Here is a 27,287-nt window from a genome sequence, read left to right as displayed (position 1 = left end):
TCTACCTCTATGTCATTCTGCCCCCTCCCCCAGCTGCCTATCACCTCCCTCATGGTTCTGCCTCCTTCTACTACCCATTGTGTTTTCCCCTATTCCTTCTTCACCTTTCCTGCCTATCACCTCCCTGCTTCCCCTCCCCCACCCCTTTATCTTTCCCCTCACTGGTTTTTCACCTGGAACCTACCAGCCTTCTCCTTCCCACCCTCCCCCACCTTCTTTATAGGGCCTCTGCCCCTTTCCTCTACAGTCCTGACGAAGGGTTCCGGCCCAAAACGTCGACTCATCGTTTCCACTGATGCCTCCCGACCTGCTGAGTTCCTCCAGCGTGTTGTGAGTGTTGCTTTGACCCCAGCATCTGCAGAATATTTTGTGTCATTGATTCTATCGTTTTTCTTGTTAACTATGATCGCCTGCAAGAAAGTGAATGTCTGGGTTGTATATGGTGACATACGTACTTTGATAAATTTACTTAGAACTTTAGATGTATTTCCATTTCTCAAGCTTAACTCACACACAATGCTGATGAAACTCAGCAGGTCAGGCAGCAGCAGCTATGGAGAGGAATAAACGGTCGATATTTCAGGCTGAGAACCTTCATTTTGAATTCTTTTGAAGGATCTTGGCTTGAAACGTTGATTGTTTATTCCTCTTCATAGAGTTCCTCCAGTATTTTGTTGCGTTACTCTGGATTTTCAGCATCTGCAGAAACACTTTGTGTTTTCCATTTATCCTCTTCCTCTTGGGGAGTTGGTAATGCTGGATGCTTGCTGGTTGAGTGCTTCGAGAATCAGAGCTTAATTAATTGGTTTATGCATAGATTGGAATTGTAAGCAAAAGGGTTTATTGGTATCAATGTGCATTACAGACAGCTATTGGTACAGACATTGCAGAGCTCCTGCTGAGGGAACACCGATCTGTCTGGCTTCCTGGCAAATCACCAAATGAAGCCAATCTGATTGACTTCAACAATGACTTGGTCCCACGTGCTGAGGATGAGTCCTGCACATCTCTCCTTGCTGACAGCTTCCTTGATAGCAACATAGTGGAGTGTACCAGCAAGGACACGGAGCGCTTCCGGGAGTTGCTGCTCTTTGGCCGTAAGAAGGTAATTTTCTGATTCATATCTTCTGTCCTTGTTGGGTGATGCCTGTTCCAATGAAAGAGTTCAAGGTAGAGAGGTTGGGCAGCATGGCATATCCCTTTCAGAGAGTTATCGTTATTAACTGAGATGTGTTTGCAGGATGCCCTGGAATCTGCAATGAAGCATGGCCTGTGGGGTCATGCTCTATTACTCGCCAGCAAAATGGACAGTCGGACGCATGCAAAGGTCATGACCAGGTAGGGTCTCTATTCAACAATGTCCGAAGTTGCCATTTGTGTTTGATGCATGAATACAGTTACCAAGCAGAAGCTGTATTAAACGCGTGTAGACCACATTTGTGGAACTGTGCAGTATTGCAGCTTTGACATCACCAACCACTGGAGAAGGTATGAGACAAGTAGTCTTAACATTTATGTCCAAACACGTTTTTGCTCAAAACCTCATCGAACCATTTTCATACATGAATTATTTACCAATGTGACATCAGCAAAAGTCAAATTGATATAACAGAAGCCATCATTATCGAGTAAAAACCACACCCCTCCTTGTTCAGCATAGAGGATAGTGGATCTCCTTGTTTAACAGCACCCACCCCACACACCCCTAACCAATTGGATTGGCTTCCCTCGATCACTGTTGTTGTTAAGATATAAATCACCTACAAGACTAAGGAAATTTTTATCAACTCAAAACAGAATAGAGCTTTTAGTAAAGTTTATGCCGTACAGAATAAAAGCCTTGTTCATTTAACAAAAAGCAGATTTTTACATTCCCTTTTATGTCTCCATTAATTATTTAAGGTTACAATATTTTGTTGCACATGGATGTCGAAGCTAAAAATACTTTTTAATATGAATTTAAAGCAACTGCATCTGGTAATTTTTGCTAAAGTCTTTATTTAGAAACTCAAGGTGAAGCCAATGGCTTTTACTTCCAGTGATCAATACTTTGTTAGATTTTATAATTAGCACTGCCTCACTCTGCTGTCTGATACTGTCTGTCTTCTTAACCAAACAGGATAAGCCTGCACCAAAATATTTATATCCACAATTTTAAGGTTGATGCTAGTGCTGAGAGATTTATTAAAAGAATAGGTAAACCTTTCAAGGAGAAGGCGGTGCTATCCTGGATGAGGCCCTGAAGGGGTTTAAAAGGGGGAGTCTAGCAATGTATCCACTTGGATAGGAAACGTATAAATGGGGCACAATTAAAAGGTAAACATCAAGATTTACAAGGGGAAGTTTAAGCGTAGTCTCTAACCAGAATGGATCTGAATCTCATTACCACAAGAGCATGGTTCAGGCAAATAGTGTGAAGGAGAAACTGGATAAGTATCAGGGTGAATGGAATAGTTTGAGACAGGTGTTCCCACATTGTAAACTTCTGTGTTCTGGTTACCCATCACTGTTTGTGGGTAAGTAATTAGGATAGGCCATGCAGATAAACTATCCCACATAATCAAAACTAAAGAAAACTTTTACAAATGCTAGAAATCTGACATTAAAACAGTGCTTGATATGGTAAGCAGGTTGGGCAATATCGGTGAGAGACAGTTAATGTTTCAGGTTCCATGATCCACCAGAAATGGAAATATACCAAAATACATTAAAAATTGCAAAGATGGAGAAAAGTGGAGAGAACAAAAATAATACATCTGCGATAAGGTACATAGTAAAATTGTCCAAGTGACATTGCTCTAGTGTGATCTGGTCCTCTGCTTCTAATATCACGTGCAGCCACCAGAGATGCAATGCCTGCCCTATTACCATGTCCACTTTCTATCATCTAGTGACTTGAACCGAAGTTCCAGGCAAAGCAGCAATTCACTGGTGCTTCCATTTGAGTATGTTGCATTTGTTGCTGGTGCTGTGTTGTATGTGTTTGTTATCTGCCTTGCAGAACACTGTTTGCTTTGCAAGCAAGAGCGACCCTGAGGTTCCAGTTGCTTGTCAATTATTTATTCCACTCCCTGTGTGACGTACTGTAATTTAGCTTCCTCCATAGTTACAACAAAACCTAATGTAAGCTTGTAAAATCGAACCCCATCATGTTAGGACTGAGTTTCAGACGATCAGGCTTTCCTTTTTGTATCAGAGCTGATCAGTACTAATGTAAAATCATCTATTATCTCATTTTAGTTCTCCACAAATGCCTGAAGATCTGTGTATTTCCAGCAACTGCTGGGCCCTGCATCTCTTAGTTCCAATGTGTTTTATTTTTTCTCTGTTGGCCCTCAGCGATAGATGACAACTGGAGCCATCATGTCACCTGGACAAGTTTAGTTTCTGCCCTATAATCAGGAAAAATTCCTTTATTTTCTCCATCCTTCCCTCTTTCTGCGACATAAAATACACTTTTTTTCGCCTCATTATAGATTTTTTGAAAGGCTTTTGACCTGGAGCTTGAGTTCTGTTTCTTTATAAATGCTGTCTAATTTGATTATTTGTAGCTCCTTGAGTTTTATTCTTGTTATAGAAGTAATAGTTCTTTTTATATGGTTTTTATATGGTTATGTCTGTGGACTAAATTGCTTCCATTATGAAGCTGCTTCATGCTTTAAAAATTCATTTGCCAGCGGCAGTATTAGTATGTGGGTCGGATAATTCTAATATGACAAGACCATGAAGACATTTCTGCATAAATTAAGTAAAAATTTACAATAGGGATAAAATAAACCATTTTGTATTTCAAAATTGTTAAAAGTTATATAAACAAAAGATTTTGTAGATGCTGGATATCTTGAGCAACACATCAAATGCTGGAGGAATTCTACAAATCAGGCAACATCTATGGAAGGGAATAAACACACAATGTTTTGGGCCAAGACCCTTTATTAGGACTGGAAAAGGAAGGAGCAAAAGCTAGAATAATATATAATATAAAATATTCATTTAATATTATAAGCTGCTAGAGCTGACCACTGCAGCTTAGGGTTTTTGCTAATATCCCACAGCAATTGTCCTGTGTTCATGCCGTTCTCACTTGCCTTCAAGTCACCTTCCTCACCCCAATATTGTTTTATTCAGTAATAAGAGAAGCAAGACTACAAGGCATATGGGATTGGCTTGGTGCTGAATCTGGGCTTTTCATCTTGAGCTTCTTCAGTGTCTCAGTGAGTAAATACACTCATTGACCACTTTATTAGTTAAATCTGCTCTGTAATGCAATTCAATGCATAAAGGCATGCAGGCTTGGTCAAGAGGTTCATTTGTTGTTCAGACTAAGCATTAGAATGGGAAAGAAATGTGATCTAAGTGACTGTGAAATGATGGTGCTGGATGGGGTGGTTTGAGTATTTCAAGCTGCTGATCTAGGATTTTCACGAGCAACAGTCTCTAGATTTTACAGAGAATGGTGTGAAAAACAAAAAAAAACCAGTGAGTATCAGTTTTGTGGATGAAAATGCTTTTTTCATGAGAGAGGTCAGAGGAGAATAGTCAGACTGGTTCAAGCTGACAGGAAGGCGACAGTAACTCAAAAGAACACACATTACAACAGTGGTGTGCAGAAGAGCATCTCTGAAAGCACAACTCATCTACCCTTGAAGTGGATGGGCTCCAGCAGCAGAAGATCACAAACATACACTTAGTGGCTACTCAATCACATTAGGTATCTAATAATGTGGCCACTGGGTGTGCATGCTGTGCAGTGCTTAGTAAATGTTACACAATGTCTGACTAGACTTTGCCTGGTCTAGTAATTCCAGGGCATTATAAAACATAACACACATAACTGTACAGCACAGGAACAGATATTTCAGACCATTGTGCCTCTGCTGGTCTCGATGATAATTTAAACTAATTCCACTCCTCCTAGATTCTGTATTTCTCCATTCTCTGCCTGTTCATGTGCTTGTCTAAATGCCACTTACCTGTTGCTATTGTATGGTATAACCAGTATTTTCCAGTGAAAAGATGGAATCAATCTAGTGTTATGCTTTAGAATCTTCTCCAGATCTCTTGGAGAAGTAGGCCAACTCAATGGTAGCTCCTGAAAATGAATAGCGTATTGACACTGTTTATCTGGGCTGAAGTCATGTTTTGACTGAAGACAGTCTGTGTCTGAACCACTTTACAGACAAAGGGGCATCCTGTTTTCTGCATTATAATTATTTTCATCAGAATTGGGAAATTGGGGTTCTGTGTTCACAAGATGTTAAAAGGGAACTAGACTATAAGCACTAGGGATGAAGGGAAAGATGAGGGACTGCTGCCCTCACCTTCAGGAGAAAAGAGGAAGCTGCAAATTGATTACAGACTGCTCTTGCCCTTCCATTATCATCTTCTTAAGTCCATCACCTCTACTGGGACATAGGCAGCTCACTAAAATCCTCCGTCCTGGGCCGGTCTTTCAGGTTTTCCCAGTTGTAGCCCATCTACTTGGTGTATCCTTCCTCTCCCGGGGAAGAGAGCTGTGGAGCTTCTGTTGGCATTTCTTGTAACACTTTTTTTTAAAAGGGATGCGGTTGCTAGCCCTGTGTCCAATCATACTCCTTTTGCAGTGGGGCTTGGGACTGTCCATGGCAGAGTTAATAATATTTTGCTGTTGTTAACTCCTTGGTATAGGGTGGCACAATAGTGTATCGGGCAGTGTAATGCTTTATAGCACCAGTGATCAGGATTCAATTCACATCATTGTTTGTAAGGAATTTATACGTCCTCACCGTGACCGTGTCGGTTTCTTCCCACATTCCAAAGATGTGTGGGTGAGGGTTACTAACTTGTAAGCATGCTGTATTAACACCAGAACATGATGACACTTGCTTGTTGCTCTCAGCACATGCTCGGACTGTGTTGGTCATTGACGCAAATGGTGCATTTCACTGTTTGTTTTGATATTTTCACATACACGTGATAAATAAAGTTGATCTTTAATGTATGCGTCTAATAATTTGAGTTCTATTCTCTGTGTGTAGGTTTGCTAACAGCCTGCCCATTAATGATCCTCTGCAGACAGTGTACCAGTTGATGTCTGGGCGCATGCCAGCCGCAGCAACGGTCAGTCTAATTTATACTTATAGACTTACTGCACACTGACTCAGAGAACATCCTGGGTAGTTTTCTTTGGAGAAACCTATCTTTTCCTCCTTTAATCATTCTTCGGTGTAGTCCCTCATGGACTGATACAGTTGTCTTTCTGAATCACTTTGGAATCGGCCATTTTGATGTGGGGCTAACGTCCTATATAGGCTCAAACCAGGCAGCCCTGTATAAATAATGTGGACATTTAGGACAGCAGCTTCCCTTCCTTTAAGCATTTCCGTAATTGCTCTTTTTGGAAGAAAAACTCATTTTATTCTGAATTAATACAATTGGAGGCCTGTTAGGGTTTTCAAAAAATCCAACTGCTCTATAACCTCCTAGTCCTCAAATTCTTCATAAATTTATTACAAAATGTTGCAGCAGCTCGAGCTTGTTTCCAGCAGTGGACTTTGCATTCCCAGGATTCTTTTAATAACAAAACTAGAATAATTAACATTAAGATAGCCCTGCTGCAAAACGTATGTGTGTCAGGAAGGACTGAATAAGACTTATTATCACTGTCTTATATGATGTGAAATTTGCTGTTTTGTAGCAGCACTACAATACAAAGACGTAGAATTACTGTAAATTTTAAAATAATGCAGAAAAGAAAGGAATGAGGTCATGTACATAGATCTTTCAGAAATCTGGTAGGGAGAAGAAACTGTTTCTAAATTGTTGAGTGAGGTCTTCAGGCTCCTGTGCCTCCTCCCTGATGGTAATAATGAACATGGGCCATCTTCCACATGGTGAGGACCTTTAATAATGGATGCTGCCTTCCTGAGTCACCACCTTTTGGGAGATGGTTTTGATAGTGGGGAGTGTTATGTCTGTGCTGCTGGCTGAGTCTACAGCCCCCTGCAGCCTCTTGCGATCTAGCATTGGAGGCCCCAGGCAGTGATGCAACCAGTCAGAATGCTTAACACCCAACATTTATAGAAATTTTTATGTCTTTGGTGATGGACCAAATCTCCTCAAACTCCTGACGGCTTGCGCCAATACGCTGGGCCCAGGAGAGATCCTCGGAAATTTTGACATGCAGGAACTCGAACTGCTGGTCCTTCCACTGCTGACCCCTCAGCTAGGACCACGTGGATAAAAGGTGTTGAGCTCTTTGAGAAGTGAAGCATCACTGCCATTTATTCTGTTAGGTTTCACCTCAGAAAGTAAAAGTGAGAAGGAGATGATTAGCCTTGCAGGTGATGCTTCTGGCGATCAAGTTGACCATTGGCACATTCAAACTCAATAGGACATACCCTGGACTGCTTTAAGTGAAATAGTACTACGAAAACCCATAGCTTTTAGCAAAGAATAGTACTAAACAGAAGGCATCTCTGATAAAGCATCACAATCTCCTTCGTTCTCCATTCACTTCTCTAATCTTGGCTTCTGATTTGCTGTACCACAGTGTGCCTGTTCAGAGACTTGTTATGAAACTAGATTATCTCATAATCGTAAGGACTTCTAGCCTGTAACTTGCCTGACTGTGCTTATTTTCACATTTCAGTGCTGTGGCGATGAAAAGTGGGGAGATTGGCGACCCCACCTTGCCATGGTGCTGTCCAACCTTTCCAATGGACCAGACTTGGACAGGAGAACCATCACTACCATGGGAGACACCCTTGGTACGTTCTAATTCCGCAAATTTCTGGAAGTCGTGATGTTTATTCTTCCATTTCCCCCCTTTTCCTGGGAGCCTTTTGTTTCATTGCTCTTTTCTTTTATTAAAAAAAATGTGATTTTTCCTCCACTTTCGGTTATTTGCTTTTTGAACCTTTTCTGCCATTGAATTAGTTTGATATCTGATCAGTTGTGGTTTAGGGGTTTGCAATCAGCAAGGTTGTATAACAAAATTAGACCCATGTTATTTAAGAGGATCGTCAGGGAATGGTACTTCCTACAAAGGGTAGCAGAAATCTGTAATCCTCCCTTAAAGTAGCTGGGAATGGTAATTGTAAATTTCAAGGGAATTTTCTTGAATGTGGGTGTTAAAGATTGCAGAACTAATGTGACTGAGTACAATAAAGATGCAAGTTGGCTAAATTCTCATGAAATGGAAAATCAGGTGTAAGGGGCTGAATGAAGGTATGAAGATGTCAACAAAAGGATTCTGCATTATTTTTACAGCTGCTAAGGGACTATTAGATGCCTCCCATTTCTGTTACTTAATGGCACAGGTGGGATTTGGAGTATACACCAGAAAAACCACAAAACTCGTTCTGATTGGTTCAAATCACAGGTGAGCTAATGTAACGGCATGTATTTGTTAAGCAGGTAAAAGGGAACTCATTAATTTTAAAATTTTTTAATCCTAACTATTTGTTTTTGCATTGGGGACCCTCATGCAAATTGTACTGCAAAAACAAAGAAGAGAATGCTTCAAAATGTGCCAAATATGAGCTGTGACTGTGAAGCAAAGTAGTAAAGAATCTGGGTATTTTTGGCACAAGTGTAAGATATCGAATACTGAGAACAGCTTTGTTACGTTGACAATGGAAGCATTCTGAGGAGAGACAGCACTTTCCTTCATCTCCCATTGTGATTTGACTAGGCTTTGTTTTACTATTGATCATCTACCCTGGGTATGATCTCAGCTTTCACACATTGCTCTGCTCTTTGACCTGACCATAGAATCAGTAGACCACAAGCTTTATTTCTAGCGTATTTAGCTCTTCAAAGGAATAAATATTTAATACAGTAGGCTCAGTGAGCTGTGTCCTGTTTAGTTGGTAGTTCATTGGAGAAGAGCCTCAAGTATTCACGTGGTGCTTGTGCACGTATCCAATGAAACACTGTTTGAAATGCACTCACTAATTAAGTTGGGGGATGTAGTAGCCAAATTTCATAATACAAAAGTGGCAGTAATGTAATAATCTCGGGTGTTGATTGAAAATTGGTGAGAGCATTAAAAAGTCCCATGCTGCTCCATCTGACTGGGCGTCAGTTTAATTTCTCACACAAAAGATGCAACTTTTCCTCCTATAGAGCAGCTGCAGCACCAGTGCAAGATTCTCCTCTCTGTACAACTTCAGGAGTGTTGGCCTAGACTTTTGTGGGGGATGTTAATTGGTCCTAACAAGGGTGGGCATAACTCTCACTTTGCTTTTTGTACAATTTGAACTCCCTTAAGACTCCTAACCATACATCCAGCAACAAAGTAACTAAGGAATTATTACTAAAAAGCCGATTTGTCTTGAAATTGTTTTTATTTTCAGTTGGCCATTCCTGAAATTTGCTTCAAATGAAGCTATCCAGCGTACAGAAGCATATGAGTATGCACAAGCTTTGGGCAGCCAAACTTGCTTCCTTCCCAACTTTCAGGTATGAGATAAACTCAAAAGTTGCGCTTAACTTTCTCCTCCCTAGCCATATCCAAAGCTCCTAGTTGTTTGAAGCTGACAGCTTGTTGTATTTGAACTTGTCACTTTGATAATGCAAACTTTATTCAAACTCCTTAGGTGTTTAAGTTTATATATGCCTGTCGACTGGCTGAAGTGGGCTTGGCAGCACAAGCCTTTCACTACTGTGAAGTTATCGCGAGGACTATTCTCAGGAATCCAGCGTATTATTCACCAGTGTTATTGAGACAGCTCATTCAGGTACAATGACTGACTATATAACATAGGCATATCTTTTTCTTTTTAAAAAAAAAGCTCTCAAAGCTGTGGGACTTTAAATGTAAGGCATATACAATAAGAAACTTGAAAGTGGAACTTTGCTACAAAAAAGTGTAAATGTAAACGAGGTAAACGAGGTGCATCTAAGGAGAAAATGTGTGAACATGTAGAAAGGAATGTAAGATTATGCTGATGAGGTGAGGTGCAGAAAGCTGAGAATGGCTTGTGTAGGGGATGAGCCTGTCGACCTGAATGACATTTTCTACTGACGTACACTCAATGTAATTATAAGCATTAATAAGTATGTGGGTTACATGAGAATACTTTCAGGCAACAGCCAAGGTCAGGTACTGAGTCAGTGGCTCTACCAGCACAACCAGTGTGCCTCCCCTTGGACAGCGAAAGGTCTTTTTCAATCTTATGGCAAAGGTGTTGGAGGAGCTGGGAGTGATATCATTATGATTGTGATGTCAAACTGGTAATGTGGCAGGAGGTCCAGTCTGAAATATTTGCTCTTCGTTGTGGTGCAGGATGGTGTGCTAAGGAAAGTTAATGGCAAGTTGATTTGAATCTTATATGCTGCAACCACAGTATGATATTGTGCTTCCCGACCTAGACAACCTAGCAAACAAGAGGAACAAACTGCTGGGGAAACTCAGCGTGTTAAGCAGCATATGCGGGAGGAAAAGAATTGTCAACATTTTAAGTCAAAGCCCTGCGTTGGAATTTTTGACATGAAGTGTTGACAATTCCTTTACTCCAGCAGATGCTCTATGATCAACTGTGTGCCTCTAGCAGATTGTTTGTTGCTCTAGATAAGCATTCAAGATGTTATGAATTCACATCCTGTTGTGGGAAATTGCAAAGCTTTATCCTGTAACTTGTGGCTTGGCAGCAAAATGAAAATCTTAAATATGTAGATGATTTTTAGATTTGGGTGGCTTATTTTAGGATGTCCATTACCTGGACTAGATGTGGAAAAGGTACCAGGATGAAAGAAGATATGCATACAAGGACTAGAGTAACTAGACATGTTCTTAAACACAGGAATCTAAGTGAAAATAATTTGTTTCCACCCAATTATCTTTCAAAGTATTTAAATTTTTGAAAACCTCAGTTAAATGAAAATTAAGGAAGCATAATGGTTTGCTACATGCACAGATTTTAAAAAGTGGTTTTTGCAGTTATTAAATAACTGGAAGTGTGGTTATACAAGATTTTGTGGTAATTTTCACAATGAAATTAGTTAATACTCAAACAGGAGAACTGCAGGTCTATAAAGAAAAGAACAGTGTAGACTTGTTTAAATATCTACAAGTAGCTGACATGAGCCATCTTTTGAAGGGCCTCTTTGTGCTGAGGTTTCATATCCATTTGGTAAGAAACTAGTTTTTCTTACACAGTGTGAACATACAGGTTCACACAGGATTAAACTTGACATTCTCCCACTCAGCTGAGTGACACAATGAGCAATAGTTTGGTCAGTAGCTGTAATCTTGCCCCCTGAAAACCAAACGCAGATGTTTACCAGGACTGGGTTTAAATGGTGGTTACATGATGTTTTTTCTCTCTGCTTCCTTTCCCCTCATTACTACTTGTTGTCTTCTCTGTGCTGTATCAGATTTCCTCCCAGCTGCGATTCTCTGACCCTCAGTCAAAGGAACGATCAGAGCATGAGTTGCACGTGGAGCCAGATTGGATTCAGCAGCTCCGTCAGATGGAAATCCAGACGAAAGTGAGATTATCTTTATGCACCTCTGGTAGCTAGTCATCATTCTTCCATTCTACGTACAGCCCTAGGTTCCTTCTCTCCTTTACCCAGTCACCTACTCTCCATCTCTTTATTTGTTCTCTAGGATGGTGGCTTTATTTGTGGGTCGGGTAGAGCCACTCCCCAGCCGTTCTGCTCTAGCACCCCCAGTTCGGAATATGACCAGGTGAACCATACTGAAGAGCTTCCCGCAGGCCCCCAGGAGGAGGTCACGGGAATGGAGAATCCACTGATGACGTCTTTCGCGCCAGATGTAGGATCAACAGAAGTGTCGGGTGTTCAGCTCATGCCCGCAGGTACCCAAAAGCTGTAAAGCACTGCTTATGTTTTCCTATTCTTCACCTTCAGCAACCTTAACCACTTTAAACCCTTTGCACAGAAATGCCCACATTAAAGCTCAAAAGAAGTTGCTGCAAACTTCATTCAACGTACACTTTCACACCTCCTTCTATTCCTGTCTTTCTGGCATCCCATTTAAATGCTTTTATGCTATTATACTACAAATGCAGTGGTTTGCATATGTTCATCACCCCCAGTTTTAAAAAAATTCTTGGAGTTATTACTATTATTCAGTCTTTAAATGTATAGCTCAAAGCATGAAACAGATGCTCGAAACCAAGGAAAAAATATTAGAAATAATTGACAGGTCAGGAAGCATCTGTGGAAGGAGAGAGATAGTTAATGTGTTAAATTGGTAACTTTCCTTTGGAGCTACTGTTTTGAATTAAGGTCATAGACCTGAGGCGTTCACACTTTCTCTCTCCATAGATGCAGTCTGGACTGCTATATTTTGCTTTTATTTTATATTTATATACACTTTGTTTTTAATGTGTTTATAATTTGCTTTAAAATAGATGTGCTTTTATATTTTTTTCATAATACTAGTTATTTAAATGTATTTGGATTGCTTTGTTCTGAAGTAGTTCTGTTTTATTGAAATTCCATTTGATCTTCAGCTTCAAAATAGAGATATTCTTCAGTTGAGATGTTGTAGATTAAAATCCCTGAGAATAGACTCTCTCACAAAGCCATTTTAGCTTCTGGTTGTTTGAATAAATCAAATGAGATTGATGAATGTTTGTTCAGCAAAGCTTAAGGTTTATAGAACCAAGACAGTAAATAAGTTTGAGATGCATATTGGCCATAAAACTAGGACGATGTGCTCACATTACTTTGTTACATCCTGCAAGCTGAGTGGTCTTTGCCTGTTTGTGTGTTTTATTTGCTTTGATTTTCTTGCAGCCCCTCATACTGTACTGGATGGGAGGATGATGGCAGCCCCATCATCGCAGACTGTGACTGATGGCACTGTTCCCCTCTATTCACCGACTCATACTTCACCTGGTTTTCCAGGACAATCGCCCAACTCTGCTTTCAGGCAACCTTGTGATCTCTCTAAAGGCCCCTTCCCTGGATCTCCAGCAGGGCCCCCAGTAGAGACCCTGCCAACGGTGCAGGAACAACAGGGAATTGACAATGCAGGTTAGTGCAAAGTGTCAACGCTTAATGTCTGGTCTACTGGCATTAGAGCAGGTGATAGAACATTTTAACAAAATCTGAGAAACTCTTAACGTTTCTCTGCCGGTACTCAGATACACGTAGTCTCTGATCTAAATCATTATTCTAAATTCTTAAACATAGTCGTACTAATCCAGTGATGCATATATGGGGCAAAGTCCCACAAAAAACACTGATACTGATTACTGATGTTTCTGGACCATGAACAAGTTTGAGTCTCACCTTGGCAACTGGAGCAATTTAAATACAATTAATCTGGATTGTTTTTTAAAGTTGTTCTCACCAATGAGAAGTGGAAAAGAAAGAAAAACATTTGATTCTCTAATGTCTCTAAAGCAAATCTCCTACCCTTGCTCCTTGTTTCTCCACCTATCACTATAGTGTGATTGCCAGCCGCAGTTTAGGGACTGGCAGTAAATGCTATCTCATCTCATGACAAAATTTAAAAAACAAAGTCCAGTTGGTAATGGATATTAAGCAGGCCACTAAGAACTAAACTTTTCAAATTAGGATTAATTGTGGACTCTTGAGATTGTTCCAGCAGAGATCTAGCAGCATGCAAGAGAGCAAAAGGTGCTGGGTTTCTGTAGAAAGCAGAGAGAAAAAAAAAATGGTGGTAGGGTAAAGCTGGCCAATTCTTGTACAGTAATCTTCATCTCTTCCTCAGCTCCTCCAGAATCCAGTTCCATCAATCACCAGATATTGATGAAAAGACACAGCTTTGGGGAATCTGGGCAGCTGGATTTCTATGATCAAATGGCCAAAATGGTAAGGCAGCTAAATTCCAATATCCAAATGATCATCGATTTAAAATTTAGTGAGCAATTGCACTGCCTTGGTCTTATCCAGTATTCTAGCTGATGCAGGTCTGAAGTTTGTTAAATTCGCCCCATTCTCCACATAGAAGACCTCACTATTTGATCTAGTCCTGGTGTTATTCTTCAACCATCAGGCTCCTGAACCAGCATGGGTAACTTCACTCACCTCAACACTGAACACAGTGGACTCGCTTTCAGTGACTCTACAGCTCATATTCTCATTATTTATTTATTATTATTAGTTGGTTTTCTTGTGTTTGCAGTTTGTTGTCTTTTGCACATTGGTTGCTTGTTAGTCTTCATAGTTTTTTCATTTATTTCTTTTGTATTTCTTTGTTCTACTGTGAATGTCTACCAGAAAATGAATCTTAGGGTAGTATTTAGTGACACAATACATATAATAAATTTACTTTGAACTTGAGATCTGCAACATGTTTTGGGTTTGCAGAGAGGTTGGTCATAGCATGAGGTTGTCACCTGTGAAGAGCTTCTCTGGTTCTTGCTGAGATGCCCCCCTCTACTGTGCAGAGGAGGAACTTATCCTTCCACAAGTTTTTGGGTACAGATCAAGTGCTGTACCTTTGAGGAGAGCCTGCTGCTCTCACTATTACAATGTACAAGCTCTATGTACATTAATGTTCCCATGAGGTGAAGGTTTCTTTCCCTTTTTCCCACTATTATGTTAGCAGTTCTGCTTGATAATTTTATGTGCAATGATCCTTGAGAGAAATTATCGAAGCTGATAGTTTAGGATACATTACTATTAAGTATGTCCCTGATCCCATACCTCTGTAAATATTCAGTTTGTTGCCATAATCTATCTTACTGAAAAAGAATATTTCATGTGTTACACTATGGCTGAGGATAGCTTCAGAGACACTGCCTGGTGCTATTCTTATTTTCTAAGTGTTCGATTACTACTTAATAGATTTAGAATTTTCCTTTTGTTAATATAACTCTGATTTGTAGTACTCCATTTTCTCTTTCACCTTTTTCCGTGGAAAAAAAAAAGTGGAGATACATTTGCTACTTTTCATCAATGGGAGCTGTCCAAAAAAACCAATAAAATTTTGGAGGATGACTACTGGTGCACTATTATTCCCATGGCCACATGGTGTGAATGTGGAATTCACTATTACAGGGATTGGTAAAACATCAACTCAGACCATGAGAGGCCTGCATCGGGCATTTTCATGCCTTACAAGGCGCAGATTGGTAGAAACAAATAGCATAAATGCAATTAAGAGACAAGCGTGAGGGGGCGGGTATAGAGGTGACAGTGAAATTACATGAGGAACAGCAGGAAGTGGCTCAATCCATGCATAAACACCATGATGTATGAAAATAAGGACTGCTTGGGCCAAATCTGTTTTTGTTTGTGCTCTATATGTGCTCTCCTCCCCATGTCTTCTAAGGCACTGGGATTTAGTCTACAGGCAGTCCTGTACTGCATCTAGTGGCATTTATTATGCAAGCTCCTCAGCAAGTATTTGATTATAAAATGTATGAGTTCTGGCCCCCCCCCCCATTAAGTCACACTCCTTTTCATCGTGTGAAACGCATACAAATGTAAAGGTAAATTCCTGTAAATGTCCATGTAGCAATGCGAGGTTAACATCGTTGCACATTTGTGTCTGAAGCAGGCCCCGGGAAGAAGATCAAGGTCAGCATCTCAGTCATCTTTGCACATGGTACGCAACTCTTGACGCTCAGTGTTAAGATTCTGACGCTTGTATTCCCATTTTAGATTGGTGCACTTTTGGTGAAGGGTTTCTATGCCTTGGCCTCTCTCTTGTACTCTTCCTTGTGCGTGCACCCTTTTCTGTTTCATGTGCTCACTCTCTGCCATTTGTTTCCTCAATATTTGCAGCCTTGAAATCATTTTTCCTTGATTGGCAAATTTCTGCCCTTACATCAGATTGCAAGGCCAGTTTGACATCCCAATAATTTTGCACATCGATTACAATGGGAGAAGATGCAGGCAAATGTGGACTAACCCTCTGAGTGAGCTATTTGGGAAAAGTTTTCCATGCTACACTGTGACACAGTAATTTTTGAAGACCTATGCCCTGTGAATTTTATGTCTCCCCTTTCTGTGGGTGGATGACTAAATTACAGCAAACTGGTGCAAGATTCCCACAGATACTTCCTCTGGAAATGATCAGTAAACCCAGCACGGATAGAAGGCATGCAAGGAGCCGGCTGGATTCAAACCTGGGACCATTCGCCACGAAGTCTGGTGCGGATGCCACTACGCTACCAGCCGGCTTTTCAGTTTGGTATTCCTGTTCAAATGATTAATTGCTTAAGTGGCTTACATGCACTTTTTGAATCAGAGAAAGTTTGCCTTCCATCTTGCAGCAATAATTGTTTTTACCTAATCCTAGAAAGATCAAGTTGCCTGTTCTAGATCTAGAAGGAAAGCGATAATGCAAAATCTTTGGAATAATAGTCCAAAATTGCTTCTTTAAATGACATACCCCTCCAAACAAGCAACTCACTCATTAAACAACACATAAAAGTTGCTGGTGAACGCAGCAGGCCAGGCAGCATCTCTAGGAAGAGGTACAGTCGACATTTCGGGCCAAGAACCTTCGTCAGGACTAACTGAAAGAAGAGCTAGTGAGAGATTTGAAAGTGGGTGGGGGAGGGGGAGATCTGAAATGGTAGGAGAAGACAGGAGGGGGAGGGATGGAGCCAAGGGCTGGACAGTTGATTGGCAAAAGGGATATGAGAGAATCATGGGACAGGAGGCCTAGGGAGAAAGAAAAGGGGGAGGGGGGAAAATCTCAGAGGATGGGCAAGGGGTATAGTGAGAGGGACAGAGGGAGAAAAAGGAGAGAGAGAAAAAGAATGTGTCTATATAAATAAATAACAGATGGGGTACGAGGGGGAGGTGGGGCATTAGCGGAAGTTTGAGAAGTCAGTGTTCATGCCATCAGGTTGGAGGCTACCCAGATGGAATATAAGGTTTTGTTCCTCCAACCTGAGTGTGGCTTCATCTTTACAGTAGAGGAGGCCATGGATAGACATATCAGAATGGGAATGGGACGTGGAATTGTCCCATGATCCTCTCATATCCCTTTTGCCAATCACCTGTCCAGCTCTTGCCTCCATCCCTCCCCCTCCTGTCTTCTCCTATCGTTTTGGATCTCCCCCTCCCCCTCCCACTTTCAAATCTCTTACTAGCTCTTCTTTCAGTTAGTCCTGACGAAGGGTCTCGGCCTGAAACGTCGACTGTACCTCTTCCTAGAGATGCTGCCCGGCCTGCTGCGTTCACCAGCAACTTTGATGTGTGTTGCTTGAGTTTCCAGCATCTGCAGATTTCCTCGTGTTTGCGTTTTTAAAATCACTCATCAGCTGCTATTTTATTCTCGTTATGGATATGGATTGGGAGAGTATTCAGCCTCTGCCTTAGTTTAATCTATTAGCCTTGGTTTTGTCATCTATAATACCCATTCCTTGCCTCAGCAAAAATCTATGAATTTCAGTCTGGTACTTTTCAATTTCAGATTTTTTTCAACTGTGTAGAAGAAAAAATCTTGATATAAAGTGCAAGGGCATGATTTGAATGTGGGTTATGAGAGATCAGTGAGGCATCAGTTTGCCTTGCATTCAAATTGGGATGCCTCCTGGTTTGCCAGTTGAGTCTGGAAGGTCGGGTCACTGGGTTTCTGTCTGTTGCCAAGAGCTGGGTTCCACACACTGCTTTGATGCTCATTTGCCTTGTTTCAGCCATATGGGAGGCGCTCACGAACAACCTCTGAGTCATCTAACCATAGCCTGGGCCGGGAAAGAAATCGCTCAGCATCTAACCAACCAACACTTCCGCCTCAGCCAGAGGTTGTTGCCAACACAGCTCTGGACGGGAAGAAAGAACCTAAACGGGAGCAACCCGAGAGCAAAAAAGCAAAGGTAAAAAGATCATTGATTTTCCCTGCTTCTCCAAAATAGACTAAATTAATAGACTTTTTCTTTTCGATTGTCATCTTGACAACGTTGGTCTCCATCCAAACATCAATAGGACTTCAGTTCTCCCCACCTTGGCGCTCTGAAACTCTCCACAGGTCCTCCTGACTATCCCTCAGTATTTTGTTGTAGGGTTTCCTGGGATGTGCGTGGAATGGAAAGGTTCGCATTTTAATTCTTAGCCTGCAACGTTCATTCTACCATAAGCAGAATTAGAGCATTTGTCTCATTGAGTCTGCTCTGCCATTCGATCATGGCTGATTTATTTTCCCTCTCGGCCTCATTCTTCTGCCTTTTCTCCTAACTAATCAAGAATCCATCAACTCCCGCTTTAAATATATATACCCAATGACTTGGCATCCACAGCCATCTGTGGCAATGAATTCCACAGATTTGCTACCCTTCTGAATAAGCAGTTCTTCCTCACCTCTGTTCTAAAGCAATGTCCTTGTATTCTGAGGCTGTGCCCTCTGGTCCTCCCTCTCTCTCAATTGGAAACATCCTCTCCATGTCCATTCTGCCTAAGCCTTTCAATGTTCGATAGCCTTCAGTGAGATACCTATCATTCTTCTGAATTCCAGGAAGTGTAGGCCCAGAGCCATCAAACGTACCTAGTGTTAATCCTTTCATTCCCGGATCATTTTCCTAAACCACTTCTGGGCCCTCTCCAACGCCAGCACATCCTCCTTTAGATATGGAGCAAAACTGCCCACAGTAATCCAAATGTAGTCTGACCAATGCCTTATTTAAAAACTCAGCATTACATCCTTACTTTTATATCCTAGTCCTCTCAAAATGAACGCTAACATTGTATTTGCCTTCTTTATTGCCGAGTCAGTCTGCAAGTCAACATTTGGGGAATCCTGCACGCGGACTCCCAAGTCTCCCTGCACCTCTGATTTCTGAATTTGCTCCCTGTTTAGAAAATGTTCTTGGCTTCAATTCCTTCTAGCAAAGTGAATGACTGTGCACTCCCCGACTCTATATTACACCTTCCCCTTCTACGCCCTTTCTTCTAATGCATCCAAATCCTCCTGCAGACTTCCTACTTCCTCAGCGCTAATTGCCGCCCCACCGATCTGCATCTTGACCACAAACCCAACCATTCCATCATGCAGATAGATCACGTATCCTTGAGCCACAGCCTCGCTGATGCCCTGCAGTGCTTGCAGCAGTATTTACATTTGAGGAATTGTACATTGTTCCTGGAGGAGAATACATTAAAAATGTTAATGAAACAAAGGATAAGCTGTTTCCATTGGCTGGTAGCTAGAGAGCACAGGTTAGACAAATAAGCAGAAGAAACTGGGAAAACTAGGTTTTTTAAAAATTTGTTTACACAACTGATTATGTTTTGAAAGTCCAATGGGAAGCAAATACAATTAACTTTAAAGTTAAGTTTATTGTCATTTAACTATATAGATGTATGTAACGTATATAACCATATAATGTATATAGAAACGAAACAAAGCTTTTTCGAACCAGGGAGTAAAGCACAGTAGTACACATAACACACGATAACTGCATCGAATTGATTTGACTTTACTACTTACGTCCTTCACATACATGAGTAAAAACCTTTACGTTAAGTCTCCATCTAAATGTGAATGTAAGGATAAAATCTACAGATGAATCAAACATAAATAACAGACTGAGTGCATTAATATGAAATATTGTAAGGTACAGAACAGTGACACTTCAAATACAATGAGGCAGGTAGTTCAGAAGCCTAAAGGCCTGGAGGAAGAAGCTGTTTCTCATCCTGACTGTTCTTGTTTTTATGCTTCGTAGTTTCTTGCCTGATGGTAGAAAGTCAAAGAAGATGCTGAATGGATGGGTGGTATCCTTAATGATAGTAAGGGCCCTACAGTGCTCCTGTTAAATGTCTTCGATGGATGATGGGGGGACCACTATGATCCTCTCAGCTGTCCTTACAGTCCTTTGTAGGGACTAACGGTCTGATGATTAGCTGCTCCCATACCAGATGGAGATACAACTTGTCAGGATGCTCTCAGTGGTGCTCCTGTAAATGCAGTTAAGATGGAGGAGGGAGCCTTGCTGGCCTCAATCTTCTTAGAAAGTGGAGGTGCTGCTGTGTCTTGTTGTCCGGCGAGGTGATATTAAGAGACCAGGTGGGGTCATCAGTGATGTGAACTGGAACTTGGTGCACTTAACTCTCTCTATGGGGAGACTGGAAAGGGCCACAGATTAGATACAGTGAGTCAGGTGGTCACCTCCAACAAGTGGACCTTTACGACCAAGTGAGAATGGCATTGAGATTGTACTCCTTTTATTTGAAGCATCAAGTGTACCATCAGGAAGGAGATGCAGAAGCCTACAGGCACACACTCAGTGATTCAGGAACAGCTTCTTCCCTTCTGCCATGTGATTTCTGAATGGACATTGAACCCATGAACACTAACTCACTACTTGTTATTTCTGTTTTTTTGTGCTATTTATTTTAACTTAACTATTTAATAGACATATACTTAATGTAACTCAGTCTTTTCATTATATTTATTTATCTTGTATTTCATTGTACTGCTGCCATAAAGCTAAAAAACTACACGACATATGCCAGTGATATTAAACTTGATTCTGAGTATTTGTCCTCACTGGTACTTATACTGGGATGAGGTGGAAGGGGTTGCGGGGAGGGGAAAATATCCAGTGAAGTGAGCTTTCTGTAGCCGAGAGAACTTGCTCAGGTGTGTGGAGGAATGAGTGAATCTCCCCAGCAGACTTGGCGCCCTTTCTTAGTATTGCATTCAGTTGGCAATAGGACTTGTATTGACTATAATTACTACCTAGAGGGCCTTCACTTTCCTGCTGCCTTACTTTTAACTACCCTTGTACTATTGCAGAATGTTGGTTCTGGGTATGCAGCATTTTTCATTTCAGGCATTTAGGATTACATTAAAAGCTCCTTTTGGGATACAGCGTAGTACAGCAAAGTTCTTCCCACCTTTCCTGACATTCTTTACTTAAAGCATCACACACAAAATGCTGGAGGAGCTCAGCAGGTCAGGCAGCGTCTATGAAAAAGAGTATCATTGATGTTTCGGGCTGAGACCTTTCATCATTATTCTTTTCCATAGATGCTGCCTGAGCTGCTGAGTTCCTCCAGCACTTTGTGTGTGTTGCTTTAGATTTCCAGCGTCTGCAGATTTTCTCATGTTTTTGATTCTTTTCCTAAAGCCTTGTGGCCCCGACAAGAATCACGTTTATTCTACTTCCCTGCACTGTCCTCTTTTCTAGCATTGTGATTGTACTTGCCTCAAACTTTTCTATTATTTGGCTGTGGGAATTGGATCCTTATTTTGGGAGGGGGCCGGTAGGTTTTTATGGTGATGGCTATTTTTCATGTAAAATTAGGCAGTTATTTTTCTAATTACTCTGAAGGTGGGATGACCCATGCCTGCTGGAGTCATGAAAGAAACTCCAGCATCTTTATTTGACACAGTTGGTGAGACTGCTGCTACTTCCTCCCAGGACAAAATATTTAATTATCTTTAATAAAAGACACAAATTTGTTTTTCTCTCTGCCTCAGGGTGGGTGGCTAAGCTGGTTACGGTCTGGCAGGAAGAATGAAGCCCATTTACCAGACGACAAAAATAAGTCGGTGAGTGTTTGTTCAGCTACTGAGAGGGTGAACAAGGGAAGAAGTGAAGATTGTCCAGGAGGTGTTGCAGTGCTCTTGGCTGGGCTACGCACTTCATGTGCTGCCGCCTTTGGGATTGGGTGTGGGAACAGCCGGCCGACCCTGAGGAAATTAAACAGGGGAGAGCAGTGATCCTCTTAGAGTGGCCCAAGGCTGGGAACGATGGGTATAGAAAAGGTGCATGGACATTGAGAGGGAGCAAGGGGGAGTGGGCTAACCAAAACATCTGAGCAAAGAGGGAGGGCGATGACAAGGACAAGGACCAGCAGGTGAGGAGACAGGGACAGCCATGTAATCTGATGGGGGTGGGGGGAAAGGGAGGTGTGGGAGTTACTGGTTGGGGCAGCGGTGCCTGGTGGAGCAGGAGAGAAAAGATAGAGAGCTGAGGAAAAGAGATGTAAGGTTGTCAGTATCAATCACTGTGCTCCTGTGTGTGTGTCTACCAAGTCTGGTGTCTAATCATCCTGGACCTCCTTGCCAAGACTGCATGGTAGCTGGTTTGAAATGTCCATCGCAGGTTATAGGAAATCATGCACTACTTCTGTTCCTGAGTGGACACAAGTCATTTATAACCTGAGAAAATCCTTAGGATGGAAGTGGCCTCTCTGGTGGGAACTTTTAACTCACTGATCGATGACAGTCATACTTGACCGTGGTGTCTTTGTACTTGTTAGTTTTTCTCCCCTCAAACAACGATGCTTGGAGTGGCTGTTTCAGTGTTTGGCGAGGACAGACTTACATTTGAGTGGAGTTCTCCAGTCCTTGTACTGAAAGCATGGCCCCCCTGGGTGCGAGGTACCTGAGGAGTGTTCACCTTGTGCCACAGTAGGTCTTGAGGTGAAGGATGAAAGCAAGAGGTCTGAACTGGTTGTCTCTTGTGCACAGATTGTGTGGGATGAGAAGAAGCAGCGGTGGGTGAATCTGAATGAACCAGAGGAAGAGGTAAGCATACAAATATTCCCTCGCTGAATGCATTTATTGAATTTTGGAATATGATAGTTGTCTTAAAAGTGGTGGTGAGCTGCCTCAGCAAGTAATTAAGAGTCATCCACAGTGATGTTGGATTTAATTCACATACAGCAGGCAAAGATGTCAGATGACCTTCCCTAGAGATAGTGGTAAACCAGGTGGGTTTTTACGATACACTTTAAACTGAGATCAAGCTTATCATTCAGTGATGTGAGTGGATACTCAAACCTTGACTGGCTGACTGAAGAATGTTCACTCACAAGGGAAATGGTGAAAAGCTTTCAACGGAACCACAGTCTGCTGAGTTAACAGATCTTAAGGCTGATTTATACTTGTGCGTCAAATGTACAGCGTAGGGTTCGAACCCTACGCTGTACTCTATGCAAACCCTATGCCGTAGCCTAACGCGCACCACTCCCAAAATGTAACTATGTGTCACAGCAACGCAGACCGAAACAAATGTGATTGGTCCGCTTGGTAGCATCGCATTTCCTCCTATGCTGCAATAGCTTCCCATTGGGCAACTGAAGGGCAGGGAAGGAACTCTGGCCGCAATGCTTTCCATAAAGCTTTACAGACTTCCGAAATTATGGAGGACACATTTCGCTTTTACGAAAGACCTACATTAGTACCTGTTTTCATTAACCGAAAGAGGATTTTCGCTTTTACAAAAAAAGACGCTGGCTTTAAACTTGTTTACCCCGAGGAAAAACTACTATGACCATGAAGTCTTGCGCGGGAAGGTGCGTGTGCATGCATGACGTGCCGATTTTTTTTTCAACAAATCGATTTTGGCTCAAAATTCCCAATTGTGTTAAGTGAAACTACACTGTACATACAGAAAATTCATCCTCCTCCAGTTTCAGTTGCCATTGTTCGAAGTTTGAGTTTCTTCGTGTTGAGTTTCAACATGAAGAAACTCAGTTTTGGCGGTGAATTGCAGCGCGACGCAGACACACCAACACACAAGTATAAATGCTCACAACACCGTAGGCCACTTGCATAGGCTACGGCATAAGCTAGTACGCAGAAGCATAGTTCCCTCTAAGCTGTGTGTGTGTGCACGCCCGTTTTTCAACCAGCGCACAAGGGAAATTAATGTGCGCTCAAAAGGTTATTTACTTAAAATAATGTAGTAGTTAATAATTATACTTATTGAAAATAATCTTTTAGCTAACTGTTTCTGTTAACTAGTTAGTCGGTTTTTCAAATACTACAATGCACATCACTACGTCACCTTACCAATCCTGTTCCAGTTTGTACAGCTGCATCACGGTGGCAGCCATGTTTGGCGGGCAGTGTTCCTATCGTAAAGTTTACAAAGATCTGTTTCAAATCCTTTAGATAGCTTACTAAGTTTTTATTGGAAAAAATATTGATTCACTATGTCGAATTCAAAAGAAGCAAAGGGCGTGAAGCGCAAAAGAACTGCAAATTTGTTTAAAGTTGAATGGCTTAACAAAATAGTAGAAACTGTTACACCGAAAGCTCATGAGGTCATGAACGTTCAGCTACGAGAAATATTTATGTATGATTAAGAAACTGGAGTTATCTGTTTGTATTGTCGTGATGCAAAAGTTGCTGGAGAATTTGCTAGTGGAAAGAAGTGAGATGATATTTGGTAACTTGACTTTTTGAAGTGTCATTTGACAAGTAAATCGCACTTGGACGATGTACAAAAGCTCAGGCAACAGAACCCATCATTACCCGTTAACAGGAGTGCTACGCATTGTTACGTACCCCGTAACTGGGTTGCCAAACCAGCAGAAATGGATCACTCAGTTGGAGTCTGGATTACTAGAACTAAGAAAGTTTTATTAAAGAAACAAGCAACACAGTACTCTAATCAAAAGGATAATAAATGCAACAGTTCAGCAATGATAAACACACAGGTACACAGAATTAGGATAACAGGATCAATCAAGCTCTATCGTCGTCTAGGGGTAAATGACCAGTTTCAAAGTGACGCAAAGTTCAGTTCAATTGAGTTCAGTTCAGTTCACCGTAATCACTGCCGTGGGAGATGGACAGTGGGGGGAAGGAGAGAGAGAGCAAAAACAAATGAATATTCAAACGGCTTCCACACAGACCTTCGATATTCTTTGCAGTCAGCTTTCGGGCGAGCCCTTTGTGATGTCTTCTGAGGTCACCGACCGTGACCCCTCCGTTTCCAGATACGATTGTTTCTCTGCGGAGAACCTGGCACCCAGGCAAGGGCGAACACACACTAGGTTCCCGCCGATCGTGCCTTTCCACCCTGTGCGTCTATGGCTTGGTCCCGCGACCAGCCCTCCAAAACTTCGACTTGTGGGAGACGCACCGCTTCCAGGGTCTCGTTACCTCGGGGTGTCGTGTGTGTCTTGCCTTAGCGAACCTGTCCCTTTTTATCCCCCTACTGGAGTATCGCCTGTCCATCACTTCAAACAGTTCAGGGTTCAAAGGGGGAGTCGATCTTGACAGCTCTCCTTCCGTTAAACTCTCCCGTCCCTTCATTAACATCCCCAAATGCTGCTCCATTGTTGTCCTTATCTCTCTTTCTCCTGAAGACAGGTGCCAGACCAACTGCTGATCCCACTGGTGCCAGCACAGGACAGCTAACATCTTAATCTATGTGTATTCTCGTCACAGCATGTATAGTTGAGTGCAGATGAGCAAGAGCGAAAACAATCAAACCCAGAGGAGTTCAAAGTTGAGGTACAAGAATGGTCAGCTTTTGATTTCTCCGCAATTGCAGATTGTGACTTCACATTTGGTGATGAACAAGTTAATGCCTTATGTCTAAAATATCATGAATTTCTAGCTGAAAATATTGTAATAGTTAGACAGTTTAATGAGTTCAAATTTTCCGTGCAAGAAAAAAATTAAATCCAAACCGATTTCAAATTTTGCTCAAATGGTGGCATTCACTTCAAAATGAACAGTTTTGCAACCTTGCACAGTTGATGGACATTGGGGGAACCTTTCTTGCGTCTAATGCGGATTGTGAGCGAGGTTTTAGCCTAATGAATCAACTCAAAAACAAGCTGAGAAACCGTTTAGGTGAATGTCATTTGGATATGTTAATGAGAATCAAAAGCTTTTAATGGGATGGAAGTTTTATTAGTCGAGCTAGAGTTTACAAAGAATGGGTAAATGCCAAAGACAGGAGAGAGAGAAAATAACTGAGGGACTTAAATATGATAAAAATTAAATATCTCCAACCTGATGGCATGAACATTGACTTCCCTAACTTCCGTTAATGCCTCTCCTCCCCTTCGTACCTATCCCTTATGTATTTATTATTATTATTATGCTTTTTTTCTTCCCCTTTTTTCCCTCTCTTTTTTTCTCCCTCTGTCCCTCTCACTATAACTCCTTGCCCATCCTCTGGGCTCCCCTCCCCTTTTTCTCCCTAAGCCTCCCGTCCCATGATCCTCTCCCTTCTCCATCCTCGTATCCCTTTTGCCGATCAACTTTCCAGCTTTTAGCTCCATCCCTCCCCCTCCTGTCTTCTCCTATCATTTCGGATCTCCCCCTCTCCCTCCCACTTTCAAATCTCTTACTATCTCTTCTTTCAGTTAGTCCTGACAAAGGATCTTGGCCCGAAACGTTGACTGTACCTCTTGTTACGAGAATACACATAAAATTAAGATGTTTGCTGGCCTGGGCTAGCATCAGTGGCATCAGCAGTTGGTCTGCCACCTGCCCTCAGGGGAAGGAGAGATAAGGAACAATGGAGCAGCGTCTGGAGATGTGTAATGAAGGGATGTGGGAGGAAGAGCTGTCTGGAGCGGCTCCCCCCTTTGAACCCTGAACTGTTTGAAGTGATGGACAGGCGATACCCCAGCAGGGGGATAAAAAGGGACAGGTTCGCTAAGACAGACACACACGCCACCCGAGGTAACGAGACCCTGGAAGCGGTGCGCTTCTCACGAGTGGGTGAGAAGTGCCAGACAACGACAAGGGTGGAAAGGTACGATCAGCGGGAACCCGGTGTGTGTCCGCCCTTGCCTGGGTGCCGGGTTCACTGCAGAGGATCGACCGCATCTGGAGGAGGGGTCACAGTCGGTGACCTCAGGTGACATCACCAAGGACCTGCCCAAAAGCTGTTTGTGAGCCATCTCGCTGGTCTGTGAGTGAAGCTGTGCGGAATGATGAGTTGTTCTCTCTGTCTCTCTTCCCCCCACCTTGTCCATCGCCATGGCAACGATTACTGCGAACTGAACTTTGAGTCATTTTGAAATTGGTCATTTACCCCTAGACAACGATAGAGCTTGATTGATGCTGTTATCTTAATTCTGTGCACATGTGCGTTTATCATCGCTGAACTGTTGCATTTATTATCCTTTCGATTAATGTGTTGCTTGTTTCTTTAATAAAACTTTCTTAGTCCTAGTACTCCAGACTCCAACTGAGTGATCCATTTCTGCTGGTTTGGCAACCCAGTTACGGGGTACGTAACATAAGTGGGGTTCTCGTCCGCGATTTTGAACGCTAAATTTGGGACGGAGTAAATTGATTGGGTTAAAATTCCCGAAAGAAAGAAAAGACAAACAGCAGAAATGGAGGTTGAGGAATTTATAAAGGCGCCGACCTTGGAGGCATTAGAGGATGCCAGGAAATCGGAATTGATAGCTGTGGCAAAACGGGTGAATCTTGCTAAGGTGAAGTCGACAATGAGGAGAGAGGAGATACACAGAGCTATTGTAGAGCACTATGTATCTAAAGGTGTGTTTCCCCAAGGTGAGCTGGGGGAGGTGTCTATTGAAAAACCTGCTGGAGACGCGGTACAGGTACAGCTTGAAAAACTGAGACTCGAGCACGAGTTCCGGGTACGGCAGTTAGAAAGGCAGGAGAAAGA

General features: G+C 42.0%; 1 protein-coding gene across 8 annotated transcripts in view; it reads left to right on the top strand.

Annotated features, from left to right (window-relative positions):
- Positions 1-27,287, top strand: part of sec16a (SEC16 homolog A, endoplasmic reticulum export factor) — a 95,525-nt gene that overhangs the window by 47,893 nt on the left and 20,345 nt on the right. For 3 of the 8 annotated variants that reach the window (XM_063073736.1, XM_063073729.1, XM_063073730.1), the window contains 15 exons: positions 866-1,105; positions 1,241-1,338; positions 6,018-6,099; positions 7,631-7,748; positions 8,251-8,362; positions 9,339-9,444; positions 9,582-9,722; positions 11,362-11,475; positions 11,597-11,807; positions 12,754-12,993; positions 13,697-13,797; positions 15,488-15,538; positions 17,583-17,762; positions 21,368-21,439; positions 22,364-22,420. In XM_063073736.1, coding sequence (XP_062929806.1) covers positions 866-1,105; positions 1,241-1,338; positions 6,018-6,099; positions 7,631-7,748; positions 8,251-8,362; positions 9,339-9,444; positions 9,582-9,722; positions 11,362-11,475; positions 11,597-11,807; positions 12,754-12,993; positions 13,697-13,797; positions 15,488-15,538; positions 17,583-17,762; positions 21,368-21,439; positions 22,364-22,420 — 1,923 coding nt within the window. The remainder of the gene's footprint in view (positions 1-865; positions 1,106-1,240; positions 1,339-6,017; positions 6,100-7,630; positions 7,749-8,250; positions 8,363-9,338; positions 9,445-9,581; positions 9,723-11,361; positions 11,476-11,596; positions 11,808-12,753; positions 12,994-13,696; positions 13,798-15,487; positions 15,539-17,582; positions 17,763-21,367; positions 21,440-22,363; positions 22,421-27,287) is intronic. The other 5 variants (XM_063073733.1, XM_063073732.1, XM_063073731.1 and 2 more) reach the window with 5 other exon arrangements.

The sequence above is a fragment of the Mobula hypostoma genome, chromosome 21 (assembly GCF_963921235.1).
Source record: "Mobula hypostoma chromosome 21, sMobHyp1.1, whole genome shotgun sequence".
Taxonomy (NCBI): domain Eukaryota; kingdom Metazoa; phylum Chordata; class Chondrichthyes; order Myliobatiformes; family Myliobatidae; genus Mobula; species Mobula hypostoma.
Note: the sequence above shows the minus strand (reverse complement) of the source record. Positions and strands in the feature narration are given on the sequence as shown.